Source organism: Falco peregrinus, chromosome 6 (genome assembly GCF_023634155.1).
Source record: "Falco peregrinus isolate bFalPer1 chromosome 6, bFalPer1.pri, whole genome shotgun sequence".
NCBI classification, from domain to species: domain Eukaryota; kingdom Metazoa; phylum Chordata; class Aves; order Falconiformes; family Falconidae; genus Falco; species Falco peregrinus.
Window position 1 is genome coordinate 60,053,881 of NC_073726.1, and position 27,099 is coordinate 60,080,979.

A 27,099-nucleotide genomic window follows, 5' to 3' on the forward strand; every position below is an offset into this window, starting at 1 on the left:
GGTGGCACTCCTGCAGCAAGGTGACCTTGCACCACAGGCCACCCATTGGCTCAGCAGGCTTGTTCAAGGAACCACCACCTCCACCCCTCACCCCCCCAAATAGTTATGGGTGACAAAAGCAAGCCCCCAAAGTCCCCCACTCCCCCGTATCCTCCTCTATGTGGAGCTGGCACAGATAGTGCTCCTTTCAAACTTGTGGGGTAGCGGCGTGCCGTAAGAGGGAAGGACATTGAAGAGCAAATATGGTTTTGGGAAGGGTAGCAGCTCCAAGTGGTGGGGGATGAAGGAGAGTGTGCTGGGCAGCCAGGCAGGTGTCAGCTGCCCTTGCAGCGGTGAGTAGTATCCTGCGGCAGGGATGATAGCGGTGAGCTTTCTTGGCATCAAGCTAGGAGCCTTTCAAGAATAAAAATGCAGTCTCAGGTGAATCAATACAGACTTTTAGTTAGATACAATTTATGATCAACCTTATTTCTTTCCCTGGTTCTTAATAATTAAGAAGAAAAGTTTAGAAGAAGAGACTCCTTAAAACCCAGTGGTGTGATCAAGGCAAAAATACCGTTTTTTCTACCCATGGAAAAACTGACAGGAAAGAGCCTGTGTGCCAGCCTAGATAATATTGACTGTCCCGAACCTGGCAAGGACGTGGGTCAAGTACTAAAAGTGCTGGTCAGCCTAACAAGGCCGGACGTTGTAAAGAGATACTGTCCATAAAGAAACATGGCTTTGTGGCTGCAAATGTCATATTTTTTCCTGTTCGGGAATTTTATAATGGTAAAGATATCTTGAACCAAAGTATGATTTACAAGGAAGCAATTTAGAAGTAAAATGGGGAAGGATCATCCTGCAAGAGACACCTCACAACATATTTACAAAACAGGTTTAATTTCATGAAAAAATATGTTATTTGACCATATTTTCTGGAATTTCTCATCATCATATTGCCATTTTTGTCTTTTCCAGTCCTCCTTCTCTGGGATAGTACCATGTGAAGAGGTGACCCGGTGAAGGACAGCTCTCTCCCTCAGTGGCTTTATACATAGCCTCTGATACTCACTGTGATATCTGACTTGGGAGCAGGAATGAAATCAACTTCTGTCAGATTCTGAAGGCCACCAAAGCTGCCAAATTTTTCATGTTTCCTCCACTTTGCTCTCTGGTTCTGGAACCAGATCTGGATACAGGCAAGAAAGAAAAGGCACAGAAATGAACAGGAGATAAAGGAGGAACTCCTCACATCCAACTACTTTCCCTACTCTCTGAGCATGAGAAAACATTGACCTCCAGCTCAGCAGAGCCAGGGGCTGAATCTAAGGGAAAACATTGGGTTCGACACAGCACCTTTCACACTTTGCATAGCATGTGGGATCTCTGGACTATTCTGACAGCCTCTCTTCCCTCGCAGCTCACAGAAGAGCTAGGATTTCCCTGTTCAGCAAGTACAAGGTACAGCAAGTCTTCCAGGGCTCTCCGGGGAAAGCAGATCCTTTTGCAGTCACAGCTTTGCAGCAGTCAAGGCACACGACATTCTGTTTTCCTTAGGAGGTGTGATTTGTTGCATGACAGGGCTCTTTCACCCTGTTCCCAAGTGATCAGGCTGGGAAAAGACCCACCTAGATGTTTTGCTGGGCTGCAACAGTGGGGATGTAGTAACAGGGTTCTTCTCGTATTTGGCTGGTAACATTTTGAAATTCACATAAGGGACCTAAGCAAAACACCCAAGGGAATCACTCAGCAGTCCGAGTATGTTATCCACCATTCTTTTGCACTGGAAAACAGACAATTAATATTCTTAGGGGAATTTCTTTCATTTGTCAGCTGATTTGACCAGCCTGGCTTCTGGCTGAGGCGTGTAAGTATTTATGCTGCAGCCACAGTAATTCATCTTGCTGTATTGCTGTCAAAAGTTGAATCCCCCTTCCATTGTCATTTCTAGCTGGCTTAGGAACCTGCTCTTTGAGTGTAAGCGAGTGGTTCATGAACAGGAGGTATTAGTGATGAAAACCAGATGCTGCTGGATGTAAATATGTATGCATTTTAAACCAAATAAGAATCAGCTCAATTCTTTCTGCATGTCATGGCCAGAAAGTAATGGGAATGTCAGGAGCCCTCTGCTATATTGCTGATAGCAGTAGCCGAGGTTACTGAAAGGACAGTTTTGTTTATCTGGGTTTGCATGTGTTTGAGAACTGCTTAGTCAGTATGAACTGCTCCATTCTTTTTCTACCACACAGGAGTTACATGGTGAAAAAGCACCATAAAAATGACTCCTCTTTAACACCGACAAAGTGGTTGAGGGCAGAGAGGGAACTGAAGCCAAAATTCAACCTCTGAAGTACTCCCTCCAAAGTCTGCACATGGGATAAAGTCCTCACTTCAGGGATTATTATTTTTTTTTTAATAAAGGCAAAGCTGTGTTCACAGACTGAACTACTCTTTTTTTGCTCAACCAGTTCTCCAACACCCTTATCCTTAAAATGATTTCTCAGTGCCCAGCCATAATTTCTGTTACTGGGATTTAAAACAATTACTCCACGCTCTGTCTTCCACAGATATCAAGCTACTGATAGAATTTATTCTCTGCATGCTACTAACCTTCACTTTTCCAGTGTTACTGAGCTATGGCACTGAGACACAGCACAGTATTCCCGTGTGTGTTTGCAAAAGTCACACCAGTGCTAAATCCAGGGACAAGTGCCTCCTTAACCCTGCCTGAGATTTCACAAAAGCCTCATTTGCCTTCTCAGTGGTCAGCAGATTGTCCAAGGAAATGACAACCAAACCAGAATGTAGGGGAGGGTGGTGTGCCCCATGTTGTAGGAATGGCCTCCATTTGGTGCTTTGTAAGACTGTCCATTTGCTGTTCTCTTGCAGACACATGAACAATGATCTGAAGCCTGCTGAATCAGCCTTTTCATTATTTTCCAGTCCTCTAACCTTCTTGCCATTTTATAGAATTATTGTTAAAGGTTTTACTGACCATGTAGTTCAAATGCACCTCTGTGTCAGTAAATGGTTCCTATGAGAGACCACCTTTGAAACATCCCCATTTGCTATCGGGCACTTGTTCCAGACCCAGCTTTTTGCCTGCTAGCACATGCTACTCAATCTGCTCTGTTTTCTTAATACAAGCAGGGTGTAGGACCAAGGCAAGGCCCTTATAGTGACACACCATGAATTTGATTACCTTTACCACCAAATACATAGAAACATAGAATCATAGAACCATTGACTGGTTTGGGTTGGAAGGGACCTTTTAAAGATCATCTAGTCCAACCTCCCTGCTGTGGACAGGGACATCTTTCACCAGATCAGCTTGCTCAAAACCCTGCCTGAACTGACTTTGAACACTTCCAATGACAGGGCATCCACAACTTCTCTGGGCAACCTGTGCCAGTGTCTTGCCACCCTAATAATAAAAAAAAATTATTCCTTATTTCCAATCTAAATCTTTCATTTTAAAACTGTCACCAATAATCTCATCATAAAAAGATGAGTTTGGCGATAAACATTAAATATATTACCCTTACTTTAATTCTTCATTAGCAGAAACTCATACTGGCTTTTTCACTGTTTTGCCAAAAATTGTTTGGCTGACAGGCCAGTCATTATCTGGCTGTTCTTTTTACTTTTTAAATACTGACACAACATTAGATTTCCTCAAGGCCCCTGGAATGTCTTTTGTTCCAGGGATGATTAAATATCAACACAGATGACCCAAAGTGCTTCTCAAGCGGCTTTTTAAGAACTACTAGAGGTAAGTCACCTAGATGTCTGGATTTAAAAATATCTGTCTGTAGCAGCTGGTGCTCAACATTGTCCTTATGGAAAGTGTTTCATCATCATTGTGTGATACTACCACCTTACCTGACATATTTCCAAGGATAGAGCAGAAATTATGACTGAACACCTTTGCCATTTCTGCATTATCCTTGACCGTCCCACTGTTTCTATAAAGTAACAGATCAATATAATTGTTCACTTGTTTGTTTGTTTGTTCTTAATGGACTTTTTTTGAGTTCCTGATGACCCTTAATTTTTCTGACCAAAGCTTTGGTCTGTATCCTTCTGCTTTGTTTATTCATTCTTTATAATCCCTTGTTTCTGATGTTTATTCATCCAGCATTCTTCTTTTTGTGTTGCATGTAGCATGCACACATGCAGGGATATGATTCCATCTATCCACTTAAACTGCCTCTCAGCAGTCATAACCTTTGTTTCTTGACTGGAGGACACAAGCTTTTTCACAGTTATGAAATGTTTCACTTGGTTACCCAATGGTTGCTCACTCTTTTTTTCTCCCCAGTAAAATTACCTTTCTGAAGTGATTTGACTTACACTGCTTTTAGCTTTGTCAAAACTATTCTTTCAAAGCAGGAAGAACACATATAAATTCTCTGCATCCTATTTTGCTTATATGTGATAAATGCAATCAACCAAAATTATAACAACTTGTAGCTTGTAACAAAGTTCCTGCAAACTTTTAGTTCTGTGGCCGGTTTCCCTTTACCAGCCAAGATGAGGTCAAATGTAGAATTTCCTATGTCACATGTAACACTGTCTGAATTGGGAATTTGCCATCTGCAATTCATACATGAGGGGCTTTTTACTTCCTTCATGTACATCTTAGATTGATGTTTCCCGTGATAACTCTTCTTTATTTTCTCCCCTACAGATTATAAATAATCTTTTTAACAGAAGATTTTCCTGTTCTTTCATGTGATTTGCTGTTTTGTTGGCAACACTGACTAGTAGCCCAGGTTGTGCTTTATGCCATTGGAAATGCATTGTGGGTGCCCTGATACTGCTACTGGGCGTATTACAGATACGCTGTTCCAACTCTCCCCGTCACCTAACGATGAAGCAATATCATCATGGTTAGTCGATAGTCCCAGGCATGTCATAGCCAATAAGCTGCTCTGTGTTGAACTTTGGTTGTTAGTGGGATATGTGCATCACAGTACACTGATGACTCTAGCATTATGGCAAGTACAGAAACTGCCTTGTGCAAAAATTATCACAACAGTGCCTGGTAAACAACGCCAAATTCCAATACACAGCAGTATGTATGTTTTAATGTAGCAGTTTCATATGCAGTAAACATTTGGGGTCAATTTTGAGCTCAGTCAGTAAGACTACATTACAGCTGGGAGGGAACTGGGTTAGTTTCCGTGCACTAAAATTACAGCCAGGGCATTTATAGCCTATGATATCAAAATACAGAGCAGTAAGAAAGCATTTTCATTTGGGCAATAATTTTCACTTTTTTTTGAGACCCTGTAGAAGATGGATGTGGATAACAGTTTGTACTGGATGTACATTAGTCTGTAAAAGGTTGATAAACGATTAATAAATATTTTCATAAATGGCTGCTCTGTTGCTACAGAGGCCAACAGGTTGCTCATAACCATCCGGAACCCCTATTTGCTATGCATTTAGTGTGCTTAGAGCTCCTGTTAACCCTTTGATTAATCCCATTTGGTTAGTCCCAGCTGGGTGACAAATACTTTTTTCCCTATTTGTAAAAGGAGAACGGTGATACTTGCCTCCTCTGCAAGGTAACAGAGAGGTCACATATTTCATTAGCGTTGTCACCCAGGCATAAACTATTAAGAATGTTCTCTGAAGAAAGAATTGGTGCAGTGAGCATAGTCTTTTGGAGACACAGTGTACCTGAACTCTGGCTTCTGGGAGGTTTATCTTTGCTGCCAGTTGATTGCGAATATGGACATCTGGGTAGTGAGTCACTTGGAAAATCTTCTCCAGTTCCTGGAGCTGCTCAGCTGTGAACGTCGTCCGGATTCTCCGTTTCCCTTTCCTCTCAACTGTGCAAACAAGGAAAGGTGTATATCACATTTTATAGGAAAAGGCCACGGGGCCACAAGATGATTCAGAGATCCAGCAATTCCTGTAAATTGCTATGCAGCTGGTCTGGCACCTCCAACACCTTCTAGAGATGTACTTACCATAGGTGACTGTCTCCTGACCCAGCAGTGAATGTGAATGAACTTCTTTATCATTCAAGGAGTGAGTCAGAAGTGCCCATTTGCAGTGCTAATTCCATGGATCCAAAGCTTGTCAATAGCTACAAAACTCAATGTATTTTAACCACACTAACCCTGCAATGGGTTTGTCATCAAATTCCTGTAGTGTTGGACCAAACTTTGACCCCTTTTTGCCTCTGTCACATGCACACATCTGTTGCTAACTTATAATCCCTTATTAGCTATTTGTGAAGAAACCCTTAATGTAAACGGAATGAAAGAATACATACTCCCTTTTGTCTTCGTGGTGTTTTCATGCCTGTAATAAATCACCATCTTTCTCTCAGCTCATAGATTTTCCATCCCTATCTTTTCCTGTCATACTGGTCTTACTAAGCTTTCCTCAGGCTCTGAGGTATTATTCTATTCCATCATCACTGTATCGGTTTTGATTAATTTTCTCCTCCTGTATGCCAGCAAGATCAGAATACCCAAAATGCGTGAACACTGTGGAGGGAAGTCAACCATTCCAGACTGACTGACCACTGTTCTCTTCCCATACCACTCCTTTGGCAGTATTTACGGAGAGCCAGCAGTTGCACTGCAGTGTGACAGTGGCATTAGAAATACTATCTTACAAAGAAAAGCCATGGTATTCTGATTGCACCGTTGTGGTGTGGGGACTTTTAAACAAGCTTAACCTTAAGAACTGTAAGGTCTTAAACCCATGGAGCAGCATATGGGGGAATTTGTGTGCTGTGAATTCCTAAGGGGACCCTTAGATTGCTGTATGCCTCCACCTACTGTGCTGTGACCACACTAAAGATTTCCCTCAGCATTCCTACAGCTTTGAAAATGCCTTCTTACACCAGGACATTTTATTTAGATCATGAACTCTGTATGCTGCTTGGTGTAAGTTAGAGTAAGGGCTAGGTCACTCTGAAATTATGCTGAAGGGCTGGTATCTTGCAAGGAGGAGGAGAAAGGAGCAGCAGAAGTGAGGTTTATGTAGAATGTGGAATTCAGCCTTGTTCCAAGGCTGGAATCCTCTCTGATGCACAAATTGAGTCTCTTCCAGCTGCTATTGAAAGACCAGTGCAAAAAGCTAGGCTTCAAATGTTGTGAGTCATGTTTTTTTCTACTGAGCTTGGAAAACTGAAGCCTGATAGGAGCATAAAAATTGTAATATCCCTAGTGACTATGATGAGCTTGCTACTTGATGACCTGAAGTAATTAGCAATGAAACCATGTTGCTTGGCAAAATGACCTTTTTGAGTAACTGCTTTTGGTCTTCCATGCTCTGATGACAACTACCGGTTCATACTATGTAACTAGATGCATACACTTCCTAATGGGAACAGTTAACCAGAGAAGGTGAGCTTAGTCCCTCAAAGAGACTTTGCACTTTTTTCCCCACCTTTTGTTCGACCGTTAGCATAAAATTTTCCTTTTAGGGGCTAAAGCAGTGAAAAAGGTAACTAAACACCTCAGCCAATATAAATTGGGCTCTGTGCCAACCAGAAAATGATGTTTTTCACTCTCTAATTGAAACTTCATTGTGACTCTGTTGACACAGAAAATAAGGAATAAAAAATTCTGCCCATTGACTTGGTAGGAAGATGCCTAGGACATGATACCTGGGGACCAGTAACTGAATATATTCCATTATGAATATTTAATCTTTCCTAAACTTTTTGAGTACTTTGAAAGGAAACCGGTCATGCAAGAATAACTGAGGAGCATCATTTATCATAAATGCTGTCAATACTCCCATATCTCAGAAACAGCCTAATAAAGCTGATGTCCAACACAGTTAAATCCATATCATTAGACTTTTCACTGACCTATCAAAGCACTACTCATTAGACTGCAGCACTGGCTTCAGCCCCAAGAGAAAAATGTTATTTACATTGAATCTTGCTGGCACTGCTGGGGCAGAGATCTGAAATGAGAAATATTTTTTGCATTTATGCTGAGGATAGCAATGAGCACCCTCTCCTAAGAAGCTCTGATTACAAAGCTGCATCTACTTGAACCTTCCCAAAAGATGTCTGGAAGGGGGATTTATTGCTATATGGATTAAAAGGGAAATGTCCATGCTGACAACATGAATCTCAGGACACTATGTCCCCTGTAGATATAATAGAGCTGTCAGTTCATAATGGTGTCTCTTATCTGCAAGATTTTCACCTCATGCCTCTCTGTGGGGGTTGGCCCCCATATCCTCCTGGAAGATACTGCAGGCAGGTTAGATTGAGTACCAAGCTGATATTTTGTCAAGCGCCTCACGTTCTGTCATACAGTAATGAATCTCTGTGTTGTATTTGTATCATTACAATGTATGGCGTTTATATTTTTCTAGCACAGGGCAATTCGTATAGCAGATCTCAACAAGTGAAGTTTTCCCTGACCTTGTCATGGTCTCAGAAATTTGCGGCCTCCCTGAGATGTCCTGTGTGTCTCCCTGAACACTGAGCTGAGCTTCTGCCTCTATCCAGAGTAGAAGAACGGCTCCACAAACCTGGGAGAAGCTGCAGTCTACCTCCAGCATTTCCAGAGTGGAACAAGAGATCCAAGCTCAAAGTGTGACCTCCTCCTTGTTCCTGTTATCCCAGCTGTACATAAACATCTAGGATGCTGGCAGGGTTCTTGTCCTGCCAGGTTTTGTATGCTCAGGCAGTCCATGTACCTTCCAGCAATAAGAAAGCCTTCAGGAGACAGAGAACAAACCTGCAGTCTCCTGGAAGATTTCTGAATTAGCAAAAAAGCCCCAATGTACTTTTTTTTAAAAAAACAAAAAAAACCAGGTAAACTTTTGTATTCCATCAGAATACATATAATGATCTAGTCCAGTATAATCCCTTCTGTCTCATGCATTAACCAGACTCTGCAGAATTGGGATGACTGAACTGGGTCCATAATGGCATTGAAAATGTTAAAGACCAGCTGTATCAGACCTCATAGCAGCAGGCACCATGCAAACAGCAACCATTAGTTCTTGCCTGTAAGCACATATGATGACAGCTATCATATTCTTTTTGTAATGGGGAACCAAAGCTAAGGCAAGACTTTTAGTGCCCAAACCAGAGGCTGCTAGCTGAGCTAGGAGTGATTTACATGATTAGAACATGCTAGCTGCATGACTTCTCCGCAAAGTATGTTCATGCATACCAGAGACAGAGATGATAATGCGGACATCTATCCTTGGCTACCAACTTAAGAAATTGTGGGTGGTGGCAGGATAATTGGTAGAGAGTTCATTGGATTAATCAATTTAGACTCCAAAAATCAGCTATTACAAGCAATGCAATACCATCTCTACAGGGCCAAGGTATGGAACAAACTCGGTAGTAAAGATCACGAGTCTAGAACGAGCTGTGAAGTCTACTTTAAAAAGAATATACGAGAATGAGAAGACAAAGGCTGTGCATAGCTAGTGTAACTTTGGGAAGACACTTTTAGCTGAGATGGAACATTTTGTGGTGCCTGAGATCTGGATCCATTGCCTTGAACTACACAGTATTTTAAACTGGGATGGAGATGGGATGGGGAATGGATCTGCAAGATAATCTCTTACTGTACTGTTCCACTGGTAGCTAAGAAGTGCCCAGGACTAGAGAGCATGGCTTCAGAGAGAATAGGCTTGTGAGATTCTGTTGTCTCATATCAGCTTCTTTGGTGTGAAAATGACCCAGATAACTTGGTGATAGGCAGAAGAAACTCCCTATCAGTTCACTCTTACATCCTACACATTTTTCCTTCTTGAAAAGTGAACTGTTTTACAGACAACTCTTATGTAAGGGAAGGGTTTACACAGTGCTCAGAAGTGTCAATCCTACTGAACCCGGATTTTTCAAAGCTGAATCTCATCAGATTAAACAAAATACAATACCTTGAGATCAGCTATGGGCCAGTGGAGACTGAAGAACAGGCTTTGATTTCAACTGGAAATGAAATGGCATTGCTATAAAAATTGACTCCTGTGAACTAATCAAGGCTTTTGTCAGTAGAAATCTAGAAAAGTGCATTTTTTTCTATAAGTAATCTGCAATACTATTTTTCTTTTAAAACAAAAAAAACTATAAAAAAGTACAAAAAATCTGGGACTGTGTTAACATTTTCTCTTGCAAGATGAAACTTTCTCTGACTGTAGTTTTGATACTCCCCTTTGCCTTGGGACTTTAGCTTAGAGATCCCATAGCAAACAACAGCATTCAGAATTACAGTCTAATAAAGAATGTGGGTGGAAGATATAAGACTAGAAAGTGTTGGAAGTGTAACATTGGCTTTACGAACGTGGCTCTAGAGTCTCTGGGGAAATAAGACTCTGCCTGAGTTTCCTGAGCTATTTTCTATGTAAAAGCTGCGGATATTCAAGTGTACTTTTATGCTCTGTGAAAGTCATTTGCAGGTTAGCTGGTTGCTGAAACCAAGCCTGAAAATACCAGGCAGCTAAATATGTCAGCATTTGCAGATGCTTACAGATACAGCTGTCTATACATTACCTTACTGTTGACATTGGAAGAGGCAGATTCTCCATGCTGATAAAGCAGTATAGCTCCTTTAAATTTAGTAACAGGCTCCATTTGTCCTCTGCAGATCTGGCTTTACTACTAGGTTGGACTTGGAGCAAGTTGAAACATTTGAACTTTGTAGAAATACAGATTCTTGAAGGTGCCAGTGAAAGGATGAGATCAAAGGGGACAGGTTGCAACAAGGGAATTCTGATTACATAATAGGAAAAAGTGTTTTCACCATGAAGGTAGTCTGACATGGGCCTGGAGAGGTTGCGAAGTCTCAGTCCTCACACATATTCTAAACCTGACTGGACAAAAGCCTAAGCAAACTGATTTAAGCAGGCCCTGCTTAGAGTTGGGGCTGGACAAGGTGGTCTCCAGAGGTCCTTCCCAACTTACGTTATCATGTGATCTCTGACCTCCAAATATCTACATGGACTGAAGCCCCCCCATCCCTCCTTTCCTAAAAAGTAAGGGAATTTAAGGCTTTAATACTACGCACAGCTCAAGGAGTCTGATAGCTTATTTACACAGTTTTAGCTTAGCATATTACAGCTTATTTCCACTAACCAGTATAGCACAGTTACAAGATATTAGTGGCACAAACAAATCAATACCAAAGACTACTGCTTGCACCTGACTTTTGTAGATGTGCAGCTGCCAATGCCATACCGGGGCAGATTTATTCTGGGCTATAGTCCGTAGCAGTCAAATAGCCTACGGTACACCTTGCACTGCTGTTTCTCAGCTGTCCTGCATACCTGAACCAGCTAGATAAATGCTACTTCAGTGAGACCTCTGCGATTGCACCTCCCACTTGTGCTTAGTTCATTAGCAGCCTAAGACTGTATAAAGCCTAGCTGGGGTCATTACAAGGGTGCATACACTAGAGGCATGAGGAACTGAAAACCCAAGAGAAGGGCTTGAAGTCAGTGCTGGGACGTATTTGCTTTGAAGCATGTAATCTAGGTAGATGAAAATTGGTGGGATCAGTTTATCTTGCTGCAATCCTCTTTGTCGTTTCTGGACAGGCACCCTCTCATGGTATGCGATAACCAGATCCAAAGATTTTGCTTCTTTGTTGACAAGAAGAGAGAAAGCAGTTACATAAGCAAGTGGCTTTATCTACATATCCTCAGAAATATGTTTTTCTCTATGTAACAAAGTTGACTGTATCATTTTTTTCTCAGAAAGAAACTCAGGAGCATTGAAAAAGAGCCTCATTATATCTGGTTAAGTTCTGTTTTTCTCTTTTAGCCTCTTTAAAATAAGTTCTGCTCTCTCTTCTTTTTAATTCAGCCAATTACAGATATATAGGTCTCCCAGCTGGTTCCTTCTAGTGGCTTTTCTGAACGTTGCTCTTTTGTGAGGTGACATTCTGGTCATGGCAGCCAAGCCCACAGCAAAAAAAACCCCACAACCAACAACTGCAGCTCTATCAAAGAGTTATTGCAGAGTGCTGATGGCATCAGGACAAAACGTGCTTGTCTGTGTACAGAGATATGCCTGTGGCAGTCCCTCTCCTAGTTAAAGAGGTGGCTCATGGCTTTCAAAAGAGCTTGCACTGCAATATTTAGGTGGGAGTATGGCAGTGTGGCTAATCTTTATTGAAGTGTTTTTTCAGCCTTCATTAAGAAGGACTGGTGTAGCTAGTGAGACTGATCCTAATTGGATAGGTACAATGTGCTCTGGATACAGCCTCCTGCTAGTAAAATGCAGCATTTAGCATCCAGCTGCTGGCCGTTCAGGCGTTGCTGAAGTTAAGAGAGAGCAGCATGACTTGAACTTTTAAAGGCTTGACTTCCTCCCTTAGTCCACAATTCCTTGATGGAGAGTTGCTTTCACCTTGGCATGGAGTACAGTGCCTAATTACCTGACAGCAAGGCTGAAATGCAGAGAGGTTCAGACTTTAGGTGGTGTGAACAGGAATGCTAAAAATACCAGGCTAGAAACCTGTTTAAGCAAGCTGTACAGTGGTGGCCAGGGGAGTTTCTTAGTCTGCTTGTCAGAGGAGTTGGCAAGGAGTAAATTGTATGTATGAAACCACTCAGGTGGACAGTTCATTGCGGAGGATGGTGCTCACCATCAGCCTGAGCCCCTCGTGATTTAACCCTTCCCATCTGCCAGCAAAATTATGATCGTGTTTACAAATGCTGCTGCCCTGAAATGGTGTTGTGTATAACTCTGGCACAGCCAGTGGTCAGTGAAGTATCTGGAGGAAGAAGCATGCAGGCCATGGTTTGAGGGACCCCAACTGACAGCTGTGTGAGTTAATTTCCATCACCTGATACCAGTTTTGTATCCAGACCTGCACCTTCATGAATCCTTCAGGTCAAGGTGGATTTGGGGTAGGTATGTGTGCAGTTTCCCTGTTCAGCTAAATCTCAAGTTTGAAATGTACTTTCTGTGAATGTTCAACCGTTGTCAACTTTCACCTTAAAAGCAGTGGCCACCCTAATACAATAATGGTTCCTACCAGGGGAAACAGGTTCCCTACCACTCTAGTTGACTCTGTAGTCAGCCTCCTTTGTCAGAAGCTGGCCATCTGCCCATGGACAAAACTGAGCTCATTGCAGTTTGCACAGACAGCCTGTTTTCTACTTTATTGCTAGTCTTTGTGGTTATTTGTACCTGCAAACCTCTAGACATCAATCAGGCATGCTTGTTTACTTCCCTGCCTCAGAGTCTGCACTCTCTCCTAGAAAGCATAATTCCATCATTATTTTAGTACGTAGTCTCTGCTGTTTCCCATTTCAGCATAAAACACTTGCTAATACAATAGGTAAAAGGCCTGCCCTCAATTTCAAAGAACAGTAATTAAAAGTACCAAATCCTGGAGATTTAATGAAAAGTTCTCAGACAATTTAAGAAAAGCCAATAAGTGCTTGTAATACCTTTGAAATAAACTTATCAAGATGTGCCATCAACTCTGCAAGTAGTCACATTATGCAGATTTGACTAACAGGAACAAATTAACCTCTGAGTCCTGTGTAAGGTACCCTTTGGATCCAAAATTCCCAGGAAAGAAGGAGCTGCTTGGGGAAAGCATTGAATGCTAACATTTACTTTAACTAAAAAATCCCCAAAACCCTAAAACCATGAAGAAACAACACAAACAGAATTTATGATAGTCCCCCAACTGCTGACAGCTTTGCTTTCTTCAGTACTTGTATCAGTGAGAATTCTGTGTGAACAGAGTCTGAAGGGTAGGAATAAAGGATTCAGGTTTCATGCCTTTCATTTAATATCCAGGGTATGATTATAAACAGTCAGTCTTCAAATAGGGAGAAAAACAAAGAACCAGCCTTCAACAATGCCTCAGGTAAACTCACCAAAACAAGGTCAATGGTCTCCTGCATTTGCAAATGTATATAGGAATACTGCACTTCACAGACACAGGGCTGCAGGGGCTACTCACACTGATAAACAGAAGACTGGTAAGAAAGCTAATGGCAGCCAAATTATATATATAGGCATCTATTTTTTTCCTCCTGCTTTCCCTTTTCATTTAGAATTGCTTCCTTTTGTTTGGCAGGACAATGGGATGCTTGTGCCCTTTCTCACAGTCCCATTGGTGTGTTCTGGGCAGCCGATATTTATCTGGGATTGTGATTATACAGTGCTTCATTGTCTCTTGGGTGTTTTATAAATGCATTAAGATAAGTCACCATACTGGGGAGAAGACTGTTCTGCGAGAGATAAACCATGCTGCTTCACAGAGGTACATGGATTTGACCATATTGTCTACAAATGAACAGTACAAATGAATTTATGGCTTCAGAGAAAACATAAACGCTAAGCTAAAGATGCCTGCAACTGGCATCGGTACAGAGGGACATGACTTACACTGGAAGGTCTCCAGAACTGAGATAATCTCTACATTTCCTGTTGTCTTTATGATAATTCCCACCAGAATTTGTCAATATGCTTTGGGATCAAAGATGCTATCGTAATAATATAACAATTAGATTAATAAAAAGATGCCTGAGCTCCCGGTCAGCAATGTGCAGATAATTTTTGCTATGGAAGCGTTTGGGTGATGTTGCCTCATTATGGCAGCTTCCTCTACAGTGAATAATGAAGACATGAGCTGCAGGAAATAACATAGTCCAGTTTTTCCCATGGCCTGAAACTCCCTGTTTCTGGTGGGATTAGGAGTCATCTCCATTTATTGAAGCCTGATTTACCTTGTACTTGAATTATTACCCAGAGAAGAAATCCCGTAAGACCAGGCATCTGCCAGTGTCTTAAGGTGATGCTGCTATCTGGCTTTGCCAAGACACTAACTGCTCCCTTGCTGGAGCAGAGGACAGGACGGCACACTCATCATTGCCTTTGGATGTAAATAGTTACAGTGCACACACAAATGTATACAATCAGACCCAGCATATGTCAAAGACGTTGCAAAACAATTGCCCAAGAGCATCTGAACTAAGCTGGGATCTTGTGTGTGGCAGTCTCCAGCAGGGGTGGCCATAGGGCAGGCAGGCATGGGGGCACATAATCCTCTCAGGCTCCTGCTTGGCTGTCATCAACTGGTCAAGTCCCAAGGGTGTCACACAGAGCAGAGAGAAGGAATTAAAAAGGAAATTTGAGCTCAGGATTTAACATGGGCATTTATGTGAACATGTTTCTGTGATGCTGACCGACAGTCACAAGAGTTTGCCCTGCTTGGTCTTAAGTTTTGAAGACCCTGGCAGCGACAGTGGTTGCACATAGCAAAACAGCAATTAATCATTTCACAGAGAGCTGGCCTAAACACAGTCTGTACCTACAGCTCCAAAGTCAGTCCTCTTTCAGAATGGTCTCCTTCTAAAGTGGGTTTTATCAGTGCTGCTTCCCAAGAACCAGGTTTTCCATAAAAGTTCCACTGAGCTTTTTGAGCAGAAGGCCACAGGTGAAATCACCCAACATTCAGAATGAAGGCTTCCAAATTCAAATGGTGGCTTTGCAAAACTAAATGCCAGCTGTCAGCATGTCTCTAGGATATGAGGGCTTTTCTCTTTTTTCGCTTACAATGCAGCCTCTAAGTTCAAAGTGCTAGAGGCATAGCTTCCTGTAAATGGTTTCTGATAAGGGCATAAATCGCTTTAGTTTAAATGACACCGCCTTTCTAAACCACTTAGTTGCAGAAAACATTTTGTGGGAAAAGCAAATTTTTAGGAACACTGCAGTGTTACAGGCTTTCCTGGAAATATGCTCCAAATTCACACTCAGGGTCACGGTCAGGGTGTTCTTGCTATCTCAGAGCACCTGCCCATGAAGGGCATATTGTCACAGCCTCCTCTTCATCCTTCTCCTATCCAAAAAAACATCAGACAAACCCCAGCCCTCCCACCTCCAAGGTGATTGCATAGCACGCTTGATTTCTTCTGCTCCCTGACAACTATGCAGGTGTGAGTGCTTAGTCAGAGCCTAGTGCCCTTCCTCACAAATATGCAGGTGTTTTATAGATAGAGAGGCAGCCTGTGAGAAAGAGGTGGGGGTACACCCAGCCAAGAACTTTGGATACTGTTCACATCAGACAGCACTGCCGTGGCTGAGGTTGGTGCCATTCCCCTGGGTCTTTGTAGGCATCCTCGGTGTGAATGCGAGGGAAGTCCTGGGGACACCCATGGCATATGCTATGGGCATTTGGCACTGCCTGGGGGTGCCTTGTTAGGACCCATAACTGCCCTATATCTACCATGCCAAAAACATGTCTGAAACACTGCAGAGTCAATAGGCATGGAAACAGAAGTGAAATTGCTACCAGCTCGAGGTGTAAGGATTACAGGCTGCTTCCAGGGATGGTGCAGTCTACCTCTCCTGCAGGTGCTGCTGCTGACCTCATCTGGGAAAGGTGACTCCAGCCACAGCCAGAGGCAGAGAAAAGAGAGCAGCCAGCTCTTTCCCCCTAATGTAAAGTAGAGGAAAGAGGATGAAGCTTATGATGCTCAAAAGGATTTTAAACCCAGGCCTCCAGGTCCCTGCTAAGAATGACACAGTGCACGAACAGGATCCGAAATCAATGTTTGTGCACCACAGGGAAAATGCCAATCCAGTGCTTTGGGATCCTCCCCCCTCCCGCAGCCAGTTTCTATCAAAGGCTCAGCAACTACAGGAACCAGTAGCCTAGAAAATGGCAGATCATTAAACCTCTGCTTGCTTTCAAAACCCCACTGCCACCAGTGAACAGAGGAATTTTGTTTAAAATGCCTTTACAATATAAGTTGTTATTGAAAAGGCCAGTTCAGTTTACCTCAGTTTTGCGCAGATAATTACATGCTGTCCCCTCTGCTTTGTTGACGGGGCTGGTGCCAGTCACTGCGCTGGTCAATGAGGCTAAGTGCTGAGTGGGGACAGCCACCTCCCTCCTCTGTCACCCTGGGAAAGCCACCTCCCAGCTCTGGTATGATCCCTGTGACTGAGGACTCCCTCCCTGCATTAAATACACTCCTTTTTAGCACTCACAGGCAACTTCGAGTGCCAGATACATACAGCCCTGGCTCTTCTGCAAGGACGCAACATTATTTTGCCCTACTGCCATCACCTGGTGCAACTTAACAGGGCAGAGGTAGGCTAAAATACCTGGTTATCTTACAAGGCTTCTCTCCGTATGAAGAGAGACGCTGTCTTGTGCAGTTGGAGGAGGTGACAGCACCTTGTCACAAGACTCATGTGTACCATAGCAGCAGCAGCAGCAGCAGGAACAAGGCTTTTCTTTCAAATGTATTTCACAGAAAGAAATGTTTCCTCTGCCAGCTTGCAGAGTATGAGCCAAGGAAGATGTGCAGATCTCAGTGAAGCCAGCTGAGAAACCCTGCATCTGCGGTCATACGAGCCCATTAGCACTTAACTGAAATTGCTTTTTTTTTTTTTTTTCTTTCAGAAAGGAATGAATAATAACAAACTATGCAGGAAACACCTTACTGCTGCTACTGAGAACCTGTTCCCTGGGGTGTAGTACAATCATCCGTATTAACCTTTCCTAAAACTCAAAGAACTTAAAGCAGTTTCTGCCACATGCTACAAATAAATTGCAGTCTGTCTGTTAGGAGCTTGGCTTTTTCAGGTACCATGTATCCCACCTAGCTTAAAGTCTCTGTGCAACATATTGGCAAAGTATATTTGTGTTGTCCTTTGCTTTGGTGAAAGAGATAAGACTTCTGTTTACCAGTGCTCACAAGCAACAAAACTAGCAGACCTACCAACATGGGCCAGGCTTGAAAATTGTGCCTGACACATCCTGCGTGCCAGACCTATTCCACATCGACAGTTTGCCTGCGCACATGCTGGTGACCTTTTCATCACCTGTACAGTGGGTCCAAGGTGTACAGAACACATCGAGCTGATTCGGCGTGTTCAGCCGCCTCACTCCTCCTGTTGCGCAGCACCCATGTACCAGGAAACGGGCACTGCACAGCCTGGCTGTGGAACCTGGTGATTCGGTAGATTGCCACCCCAAGTAGGAGGGTAATAAACACCCAAAGCAGTCCCTGTCACTAAATTTGGTAGGGTTGGCAGGCCTGAGCTAAATCTTTATTTCAAAGTGTGGGTCTCCGTGTTTTTGGTGGGGAGACTGAAGAACCATCCCTGTAACTCCGCCAGGAGCTTAGCAGTAGAAATATCTCTGGCGTCTGTTGCTAGGTATTGCCATGTACATCATTGTAAGGTAACAGCTGTGTTTTTGGGTACTCTGGGAGAAAGTTTGGATATAGAGGCACTCACCGTGAAGTGGATGCTCTGCTGGGAAATCACATAGCTGATCTTCCTCTTCCTCATGTTTTCTTTTGCCTTGCAGGTGTTCCTGTCCTGTGTCCTCGCCCAGGAGGGAGGCTGGGCTGTCAGTAGGTCTCCTGCAGTGAGCTGCCTGCACTCTCTTTGCCCTGGACATGGGTGTAGCACATGTGGCAGGGAGAAGCACTTTAGCTGAAGGTAAGTCACAGGCTAACTGACTCCAGCTGCTGGAATCTGTGAAGGACACAGCACAAGAGTTGTGATGTGCTTTTTGAATAAAGCAACTGTCATTCAGTGCACTTTCCAGTTTCTGTGAAAAAAAAAAAAGAAGTGTAGGTATGGTCTAGATACCTTACCTTTCAAACCTGATCATATTTAGAATGGCCTTTATCATTCTGTGCTGTGCATCAGTGCCAAGATGACCCCAGGTTGCAAAGGGCATGATCCTGGTGAATTTAACCCCAAAATCTAGCCTGTTCTCTGCTTCTTTCCACCTTAAAACTTCTAATGGTCCTCGTGGGAGATTTTCAAAGAAGGACTGTAGAAGTAAGGAGGCACAACGAAATGATAAAGAAAGCTCAGCTTCCCTGTCAGTATCCAAATCAGTGGCTGCCTTTTCTGAAGAAGTCAGAAGTACAGTACATGTGGAGCTGCTCTGAAAATCTGCCAGCAAGATTGCCGTGGAATTTGCTGGATGCCAAATGCTTTTAAAAACCTGGTCCTTTCTTAAATGTCTCCATAGGTACCTCTACCCTATAGGAAGATGGGCCAAAGAATAGGCCAAAGGTCAGTGTCTTCCCCGGTTCAGGTCCATTTGTCCTTTCTTCTACATCTGGGCTGCCTGTTGCACAGGTTTAGGCATTGGATAATTCTAAAGGCAGCCTTTGCCCAGGCTGTCAGCATTTACCATCTACCTTTGTAACAGGTGACACCGGTGATATCTAGGAAGGTACTGACAGCCAACTCATCTTCATGAAATCACCTGCACACTCTTGTTGACAGGACAAACATAAGAGAAGTGCATATTGGCCCATTTTCATGAAGTGCAGCCATAAAGTTAGTTTAGATTTGAGCATGGGTGCTATAATCAATCTCAGCAGGAGCTGAAGCTAATCTCAGCAGTAACCAGTGGTGACATGTCCTAGGACACCTGACCCTGACTAGCGATGAAATTGGTCACAGAAGCCACAATCTTTCTTCTGCCATAGTATTGCCTTATTACTCTCATTGTCACCTCTGTGTGTAGCAGGGGCACTGCAAAGACCTTTCAGGTTAGTTTTCAGCCCTCAGGAATGTATTATGAGTCCTTACTCTTCCTGATAAATGTAAGCGGCCCTTGCAAAGCTATGGACTGGAACATAACATGCTGGGAAGCCTCATGATTCAAGGCAGTGGGCTGCCTGTGGCTGCTAGCATCCCAACAGAGGTATGCGAAATACTCCCATTCTCTTACCTGCTCTTTTCTACATTAAAGCCTCACCATAAACACTGATTCTGAGGGCTATATGCGCTGCCTTTGGTAGATGCAATCAAGGCTCAGGCTTGACTCTTCGGACAAGATAACTGGATCTGTGCTGCTTTAATGGCAAACCTAGAATTTGTTCTAGTTTTCCTCCATGTCTGGATTTCTTTGCTTAGAAAGGCAGAGTAAAAGGCAACACTTAAGCATAATGGATCCACTGGGGAATTTAGATTCCATGGTTATTGTGACCCTGAAGTGAATATGACAGCACAGGTTTGTCTGCTTTTACCACCAAAGAACATTAAAATCTTAACGGAATAATGGACTGCACTCCTAAGCAGTCACCCACATCTAGGCTTCGGGGTCTGCAGCACCTGTGGCTGGTCCCCTCTCTCCTCTCATATCTAAATACCAGCAAGTGTGAACTCCAACAGGTTATGCTGGAAGAAACTCAATTTTTTGAATATATATTTTACTTCTGGTGCAGTATCTAGCATTGGCAAAGCCTCTACTTTTTTAGACTTGTCAGACTTTTGTTTTCTGAACAAATAACAAGTTCTGTTTGTAACCAGCCTTGAAGCAATGACAGTTATAACATCTGGAGACAAAATGCCCAATTCTGGCCTCAGTAAAAGCCCACACAATAGGAATTTTACAGAGGACTGACACTGACATGAAGAAAATACAGTTACAAGAGCTCTGGAAATTAGCCAAAACCTCATGCCAACAAAGGATGATTGTTCAAATGTTGACTTTTCAAATTATCACCAATCTTTGGGTAAACTCCTAAACACAATTGCATGTCTCCAGCCGTGCTGACCTTAAAAACCTGGTACGGGGACTACCTCTGTGTTTGAGGCATATTGTGCAAAATGGGACTCATTTAATTCCTTTAGGATCAACTAGGTTTGAGTTTTCTGGTGAGAAAACAGGGAGGTTTTGAACAGTATTTGTGGGATAAAGGAGAAGGATAAACCTGGGATCGGTCACTAGCATGGGGCTTCGGTTAGATGATTTGCTCAAGAACTCACAGGCTATCAGTGTTGGCATAGGTTCTTAACCCCGGATTTTTATCTCGGTCCCCTGTCTCTAAATTAAGGACAAGTCGCACTTCCTTGCTAGATGTGTTGTGAAAATTAGTATGTTACGGAATTGATGGTGCTTATACCCTACAGTAATGAAGAATATAAGGGTACCCAAGCAAGGTGCTCTTATGGGCAGTGATTAAAGCATTCTAAGAATAACACTGGCATTTTCTAAATCATAGAGGACACGTCTTCATCCTTCTTACACAACTTTCCTCCCCAAAATTTTTCTCTGAGATGCTCGCATACCTCAGCAGTGAACACAACTTATGTATGAGAGTGGACAGAATAACTATACACTAAAGAAGAGAAAACAGGCAGGGAATGAAAGACTGTCCCAGGCAGATGGGAAAATAGAAATATCTCTGTGAAATGGTAAAAAGGAGTGGGAGGATCTGTTGTTTGAGGTCAAAGAAGCAAACAACAGTGGCATGAAGCTTAAAGAGAGGCTGGAAAAATCAAGGAAGTTTTCTGGAGGATCAGATTGAAAGTAGGTGATACTGAGTTTAAAGCACATATCTGAAAGTTAGGATTCCCAAGGTCTAGTCCTGTTTTCATTACAACCTTCTCTGGTCCTTGTTGTCCTGAACAAGCAAGGAGACCGCAGTGGTAACTCTTTAGGCCAGCCAGTATTTTTTGGTGCTTATTCATGTGACTCCAGCAGAGATCTTTGAAAAATATCTACAAATTGTCATGGGGTAAAATTTCCTCCAGGAAATGCAGGTTTGGGTTTTTTGGGGTTTTTTTGTGTTGTTTTTTTTCCCCAGGGATGGCAATGACATTTCAGCCTGGCACAAAGTGAGGTATTTCTTACTGTCATGCAAATAAATGACTTTTACTTGTGACTCAAAATTGTCTTTTTGGCTTGACTTTCAATTACATAGGAAAGGATGGGAAATTTCAGGCCAGATAGATAGTAAAATAAATTTCTTTTTAGAAGTAGGAGGCTATTTCAGATAGCCTAAGTTCCATTTAAGCCTTTTTGTGTAATCACTGGAGAGAAAGACCTGTTGTAGGCATACAGCTTGTGATTTTTAGATCTTACTAAGGCTGTGAGCAGGGAAGAGTCTGCCACTGAGAAATGCAAGTACCTTTTTATTGTGCTGTTCTTCTCTTCCTTCTATACCTCTTCCCGCCCCCCCCCCCCTTTTTTTTTTTTTAGGTGGATTATTTTCCTTGTAATAGGTGGGGTGAATTGGTGATATTGGCCAGGTGGTGTCTGTTCAGTTATATTCCTTCAGCTGTTTCCTCTTCTGCAATAAAGCTGGGTGGAGTGCTGCTACGGGTGAAAAAAACAATCACCTATTGATATTAGTGCATGAAGTGGCAGTTGTATTCATATTACTTTGCATATCCTTAATGTAATGGGGCATAACACAGGAAGAATGACACAGTTTCTGTATCTGTTACTGTTTTTACTATTAATTCCTCATTCCAAGCTCTCCTTGACTTGATAAAGGACCTCCTGTTGGTGGAACCTCACTGGCAGAAATCAGAGGAGAAATGAACAATTTTTTCACATGTATTTTCAAGCACACTGAAGTCAAGTTCCCAGGGATTTCAGAAGAAGGATTTATTCTGAAATAGACCTGCTAGTCTTCTCTGTTTAAAATGAAAGAGTTGGCACTAGGGAGGAGATCAGCACTTGCTCGGTGTTTATTTGTGTCCCTTACAAAGGCCATGGTTACCCTTTCTAGGCACCGTGACAAAAAGATGAAAAGCATAGACTGAATACTAAAATGTCTTTTTGTTCACTACTCCTTTTTTTAACTGGGTGAAAGTCTTTCAAAAATTCAAAAAATTCTGTAGACTTCAGATCAACAGCTGGAGTTCCAGATCACCCAGTAGTTGTGTTTGTGCAGTGAACTCACAAATCAGTTTGTGGACAAACTCACTGCAACTAGGAAGTCTGCACACTCCTGGGAAGAATGCATACTCCTTATTCCAAGTCCCACTGGCATTATACTCACAAAAAACCTGTGAACTTAGGAGTCAGGCCCAGAGAACTTCTCATACATGATCAAGTCCTCCCCAGCTTTCCACGAAAGCCTGACACTACACATCACAGCATCCTTTTTTTCAAAGAATCATAGAATAATTTAGGTTAGAAGCAACTTCTAGAAGTCATCTGGTCCAGCACCCCTGGGTTTTCTTGGGAAAGGGCTCCAGGGTAAGCTTTTTCTATGTCCCTCACTTCTGATATTCCACACCACCTGGTCCTCTGGTCATACCTGTCTCCTTTGCTCTTAATGGCTACATTTAGACTTCAGGACAAGTGTGATCGCGATACTTAAGAGTGCCTAGATCAGCAGACGAACCTGATGATAACTTTTAGCTTGGGCATTTACCTTATGGTAGCCACAAGTATGTGTGTGGTGCCAGTTCTTGCTCTCATACGGATCATGGCTTGGCTCAGATACATACCATATGGGGTGTGGAAAATGTTCTTAAAATTCATAGTAAGATATAACTCAGCCCTGACCTGTAGTGCTTTCTTCATTGCTGCTGCTGTTCTGGGAAAGCAGATAGATTTGTGTCCTATCCTGGAATTTCCAACAAGTTCCTTAATTCATTTCGGTTCCCTGACCTTGGCCAGCACTGAGCCAAATGAGGTATGGCTTACTATTTACACAACTTCTTTAATGCCAGTGTTACATGGCATGAAGTTGAAAGACTTTGATGAAATACAGCAATTATCCCAAGCTGTACAGCATAGAGTATTGCACTTCTGAAATAAATAAACCTTATCTGCCAAAATTGGCAGTTCTGCTGGAAAAGCAAAGGGTAGTAAGTTTAGGTATCTCTTTGGTGGTAGTAAGAAACCAACAGTAAAAAAGCTTTGTTTTCATTCTCTTTTTTAAATATCCTTGACCAATTGCAAAAGCAATGTGTAACAACATTTTGGAGTATCTCTACAGCTTTACTGTTTTCCTAGCTCCAGTGGCAGTTAAGTGAATCTTCATGTGTATACTATTTTCATTAATTAACATTTTACATTGCTTTAAGTTTATTAATCCAACCTTACTTTCTAGCAGGGGAGAGAAGGGTTACTATATTCTCTTGCTACCTCTCTCTGCTTAGGTGATGAAGCTAAGTTAAAGGCAAGGTCTGGCTGTTCTGCCTGCATTGCTTTCAAGGTGAAAAACTGACTGTACTCTCAGGTGGAACAATTTGGGATGAGACTACTGGCGGTGCAGTAATGCAATTGGAGGAACATACCATGTCCTGCTTACAGATTTGTCAGACCTTGTGCTTAGAGCAGCATGCTTAACCAAGACACACAGTGCAACAGGGCTTCAACATATTGATCATGAAACAGACTTAATATAGAAAGGTCCAATCTCTGCCACACTTCTCTGTTCCTGGAAAAGTCTCCTGTTGCTAAAATGCAGTTCTATGGTCCACCTTATGAACAGCGCTGACTAAATTTTCAGTGGTGATATCTGTCTCACTTCAGATCCAGTGGCAAAAAATGACTGCCATGGGCTTTCTGGAAAGGACTTTCAGCTCACAAAAAATCACTGCCACGGAGCTCACACCAACATTCCTCCCCTTCGCAATCTGGCTCCTGGGCTCCTTCAGCACACTGTCCCCATTACACTTGCACCAGCATTAGCTATGTCGTTGTCCACCCTACAAGTTACAAAGCTGTCGCTTGTTTCAGGACTGTATTTAAAACATGGCCTGAGTCTGCTGTTCTTCAGGTCTGATCTGCACCGGCAACTTTAGGAAATCTCTAAATGCTGCAGTCCTCCAACAGTACCAGTGGTGAAACAACTAAGCAACACCAGCCGTGGCCTTCAGCAACTTTGTTTGTGAGCAGCAGGCTGGACCTCCAGATGACCTTGAGAGGTCCCATCCAACCTCAGTAATCCTATGGTTCTGTGAAAATTCAGCAGCACACTGTGCTTCATCCCCATACACAGGTTTCCATGGAAAGCTGCAGGTAATGGCACAGAAGCAGCGGTCAGATACTCAGCCCCAGTGCTTGGGTCTCCCACGGCTGTGAGATGTGCTGTGGGCTGGCTCTGTCCCACGGTCAGGAAACAAGCTCTGTACAGAGTGAGTGAAGTTACCCCATGCCAGAAGGGAACAAGAAAATGCAAATCTTGTGCAAAGCATGGCTGAGAGGCAGCGTTAGTAGGACTGGGCTCAAACCCAACTGGTGACTAACGTTACGCTGGTGAGTGTGGTGCTCACTTCACTGTAGTTTCCTTCCCAGTTTAGGTCTTGTTTGCTTTCCAGTCCAGGTCAGTATACAGTTTGGACATAAAAAAAAAGCTGAAACTATGTGAATAAGCAAAGGTTGCTCGGACTGTCAGGTTTTTGAAAAAGACCCTCTCCCTTACTACTGGGTGGTTCATCCAGTGAACTGGGAAATGGGGTCCTGATCTATGAAAGGATCCCTGTGTTACAAAAAATGAAGTGTAGCATTAGGGTTTGTTGATAGCAGTTGAGCAAGAGGTGAGTGAAAAATTTTCTGTCAAAGTTACAGGTAATTTTTCAGTTAATTGGGTGTGTTTGTATACATAAAACATTTCCTTTTCATGGAAGATGTAGATAAAAAAAAGAAGAAATACTAAATCCAGAAAACGTGAGCTATTGTTTTTTGTTTAAGGAAAAAAAAAATATTTCTGTGAGGGTAGAAGTTCATTCAAGGCCACAGTAACTAAATGGAGGAAACCGAAGTCAAAAAGGCTAATGCACTTGCTGGTTTGCTAAGATCAAAGTCATGCTAGTCTTCCACTAGCTTGTTTTATTTAGTTTATGAAAGGACCTAGTGTCCATGATGATAAGGAGAAATGATTAAACACAAATGCTTTCTCTTTTCTTGTTCCAGCAATTGAGTTCTAACACTCCTTAGCTACCATTACCCTTACAGACCATTTCTCTTGCTTGAGGATGAGTGGTCAGATTTATCAGAAAACAGCACTGTTATGAGATTTAGCTGTAATTCCAGGCAACAGTCAGCTCTTGATATAAGTGAAACTCCAACAACTTCATTAAGTTGCAGCAGTTTGAGGCTAGCTTCCTGAGTTTGAATGCCTGTCCTTCCTTATGACAGGCAATTATTTATTTTTTTTAATAACATGAGTATTATTTTTTAAAGGGAAAGAAACCAGGATGTTGTATTTGTTTACAATAAGCACTTCTCACTGTTACTGAAGAGAGCTACCTGCAGTAACTGTTCAGGTTGCATACCCACCTCTCCAATGACACTGCGGGTTCATAATGTACAAAATCCCACAAAAGGCTGGCAGCAGAGCCCAGTCTACTGTGAGGTTGAAAACACATTATTTTTTTAAGTTTATTTCTGTATATATAATGAATTATTCGCATCTCACTAGAGAAACCCCAGATTCTTACAAAAAGCTACAGAATAAAAATTCTACATAATCAATTGACATAGCTTTAAGGATTAAAAACAAAGGAGCATTTTTATTGAGTCTTATAACTGGTACTTACCAAAGGCCAGTGGTGACCCTGCTTTTAGGGCTGGAGGTCTCTCGGCATAGTTACTTCTGTACCTGGTTTCACTGCTTAGAGAGGTGCTGGCAGAAGGTTTCTTTAAGATTTCCTCAATGGAAAAAGACAGGCTGGGCTTCCCCTGGCCAACACACAGCTGGGGGTCCATCATCTTCCCGCCAAAGTGTCTACAGGGCAGAGAGTCTTCTACTCTTCTAGCTCTCGGTGCACCCCAAGAAACATGCAGCTGGGAAGGTGTGTGCCTCTCCCCACCTGTGCCTGGCCGACCTGCAGGAGTGCCGGGCGAGAGGAGAAACAAAAGTGACTCACAAGTAAGCACACACATCTGCTCCTCTGCTGATCAGCTTGGGACCAAGACCTGTGCTCCCATGTCTGGGGAAGACAGAATTAGAAGTGTAGGGGGGGAAGTCTTACCAACCCCCCCCCACTGGCTGAACATCCCCCAGCCAGCACAGATTTATGGAGCTCTGAGCACGGCCATCCGAGGAGAAGGTGTGCTCCTCACAGACCCAGGTGAAAAATGCCCTGGGAAGAGTTGTTTCTTGTTGGCAAATCCTGTTTGTGGGGCAGTTATCCTCCTTTTCTGCTTTCAGGCTGAAATCTGTGACAAGCACACTGGATTTGCACTGTTACGTAGTTAAGAAAATAATCGGCAGGATGAATACTTGTCCTGTCCCTTGTGCCACTTACTAGCAAGAGAGACACCCTGTAAACTTCTCTCACATACAGGAAGGTGTCTCACGTGAAAACCTCCCTCACCAGCAATACCCAGGTTACCCTTCAGCGCCCCCCCCCCCCCCCCCCCCCCGAGCCATCAGCTTAGGTTCAGATTCTCTTTTCTTCTACTC

General features: G+C 42.8%; 1 protein-coding gene across 1 annotated transcript; it reads right to left on the minus strand.

The window, feature by feature from the left end:
* Window positions 1–156: 156 nt before the first annotated feature.
* Window positions 157–26,402, minus strand: ISX (intestine specific homeobox). The gene is made up of 5 exons (XM_055809360.1): window positions 26,231–26,402; window positions 18,209–18,451; window positions 5,671–5,822; window positions 1,055–1,171; window positions 157–393 (listed from the first exon to the last, which is right to left on the minus strand). Exons 1-5 carry the CDS (start codon window positions 26,400–26,402, stop codon window positions 157–159), a joined length of 921 nt encoding a protein of 306 aa, XP_055665335.1.
* Window positions 26,403–27,099: the final 697 nt, after the last annotated feature.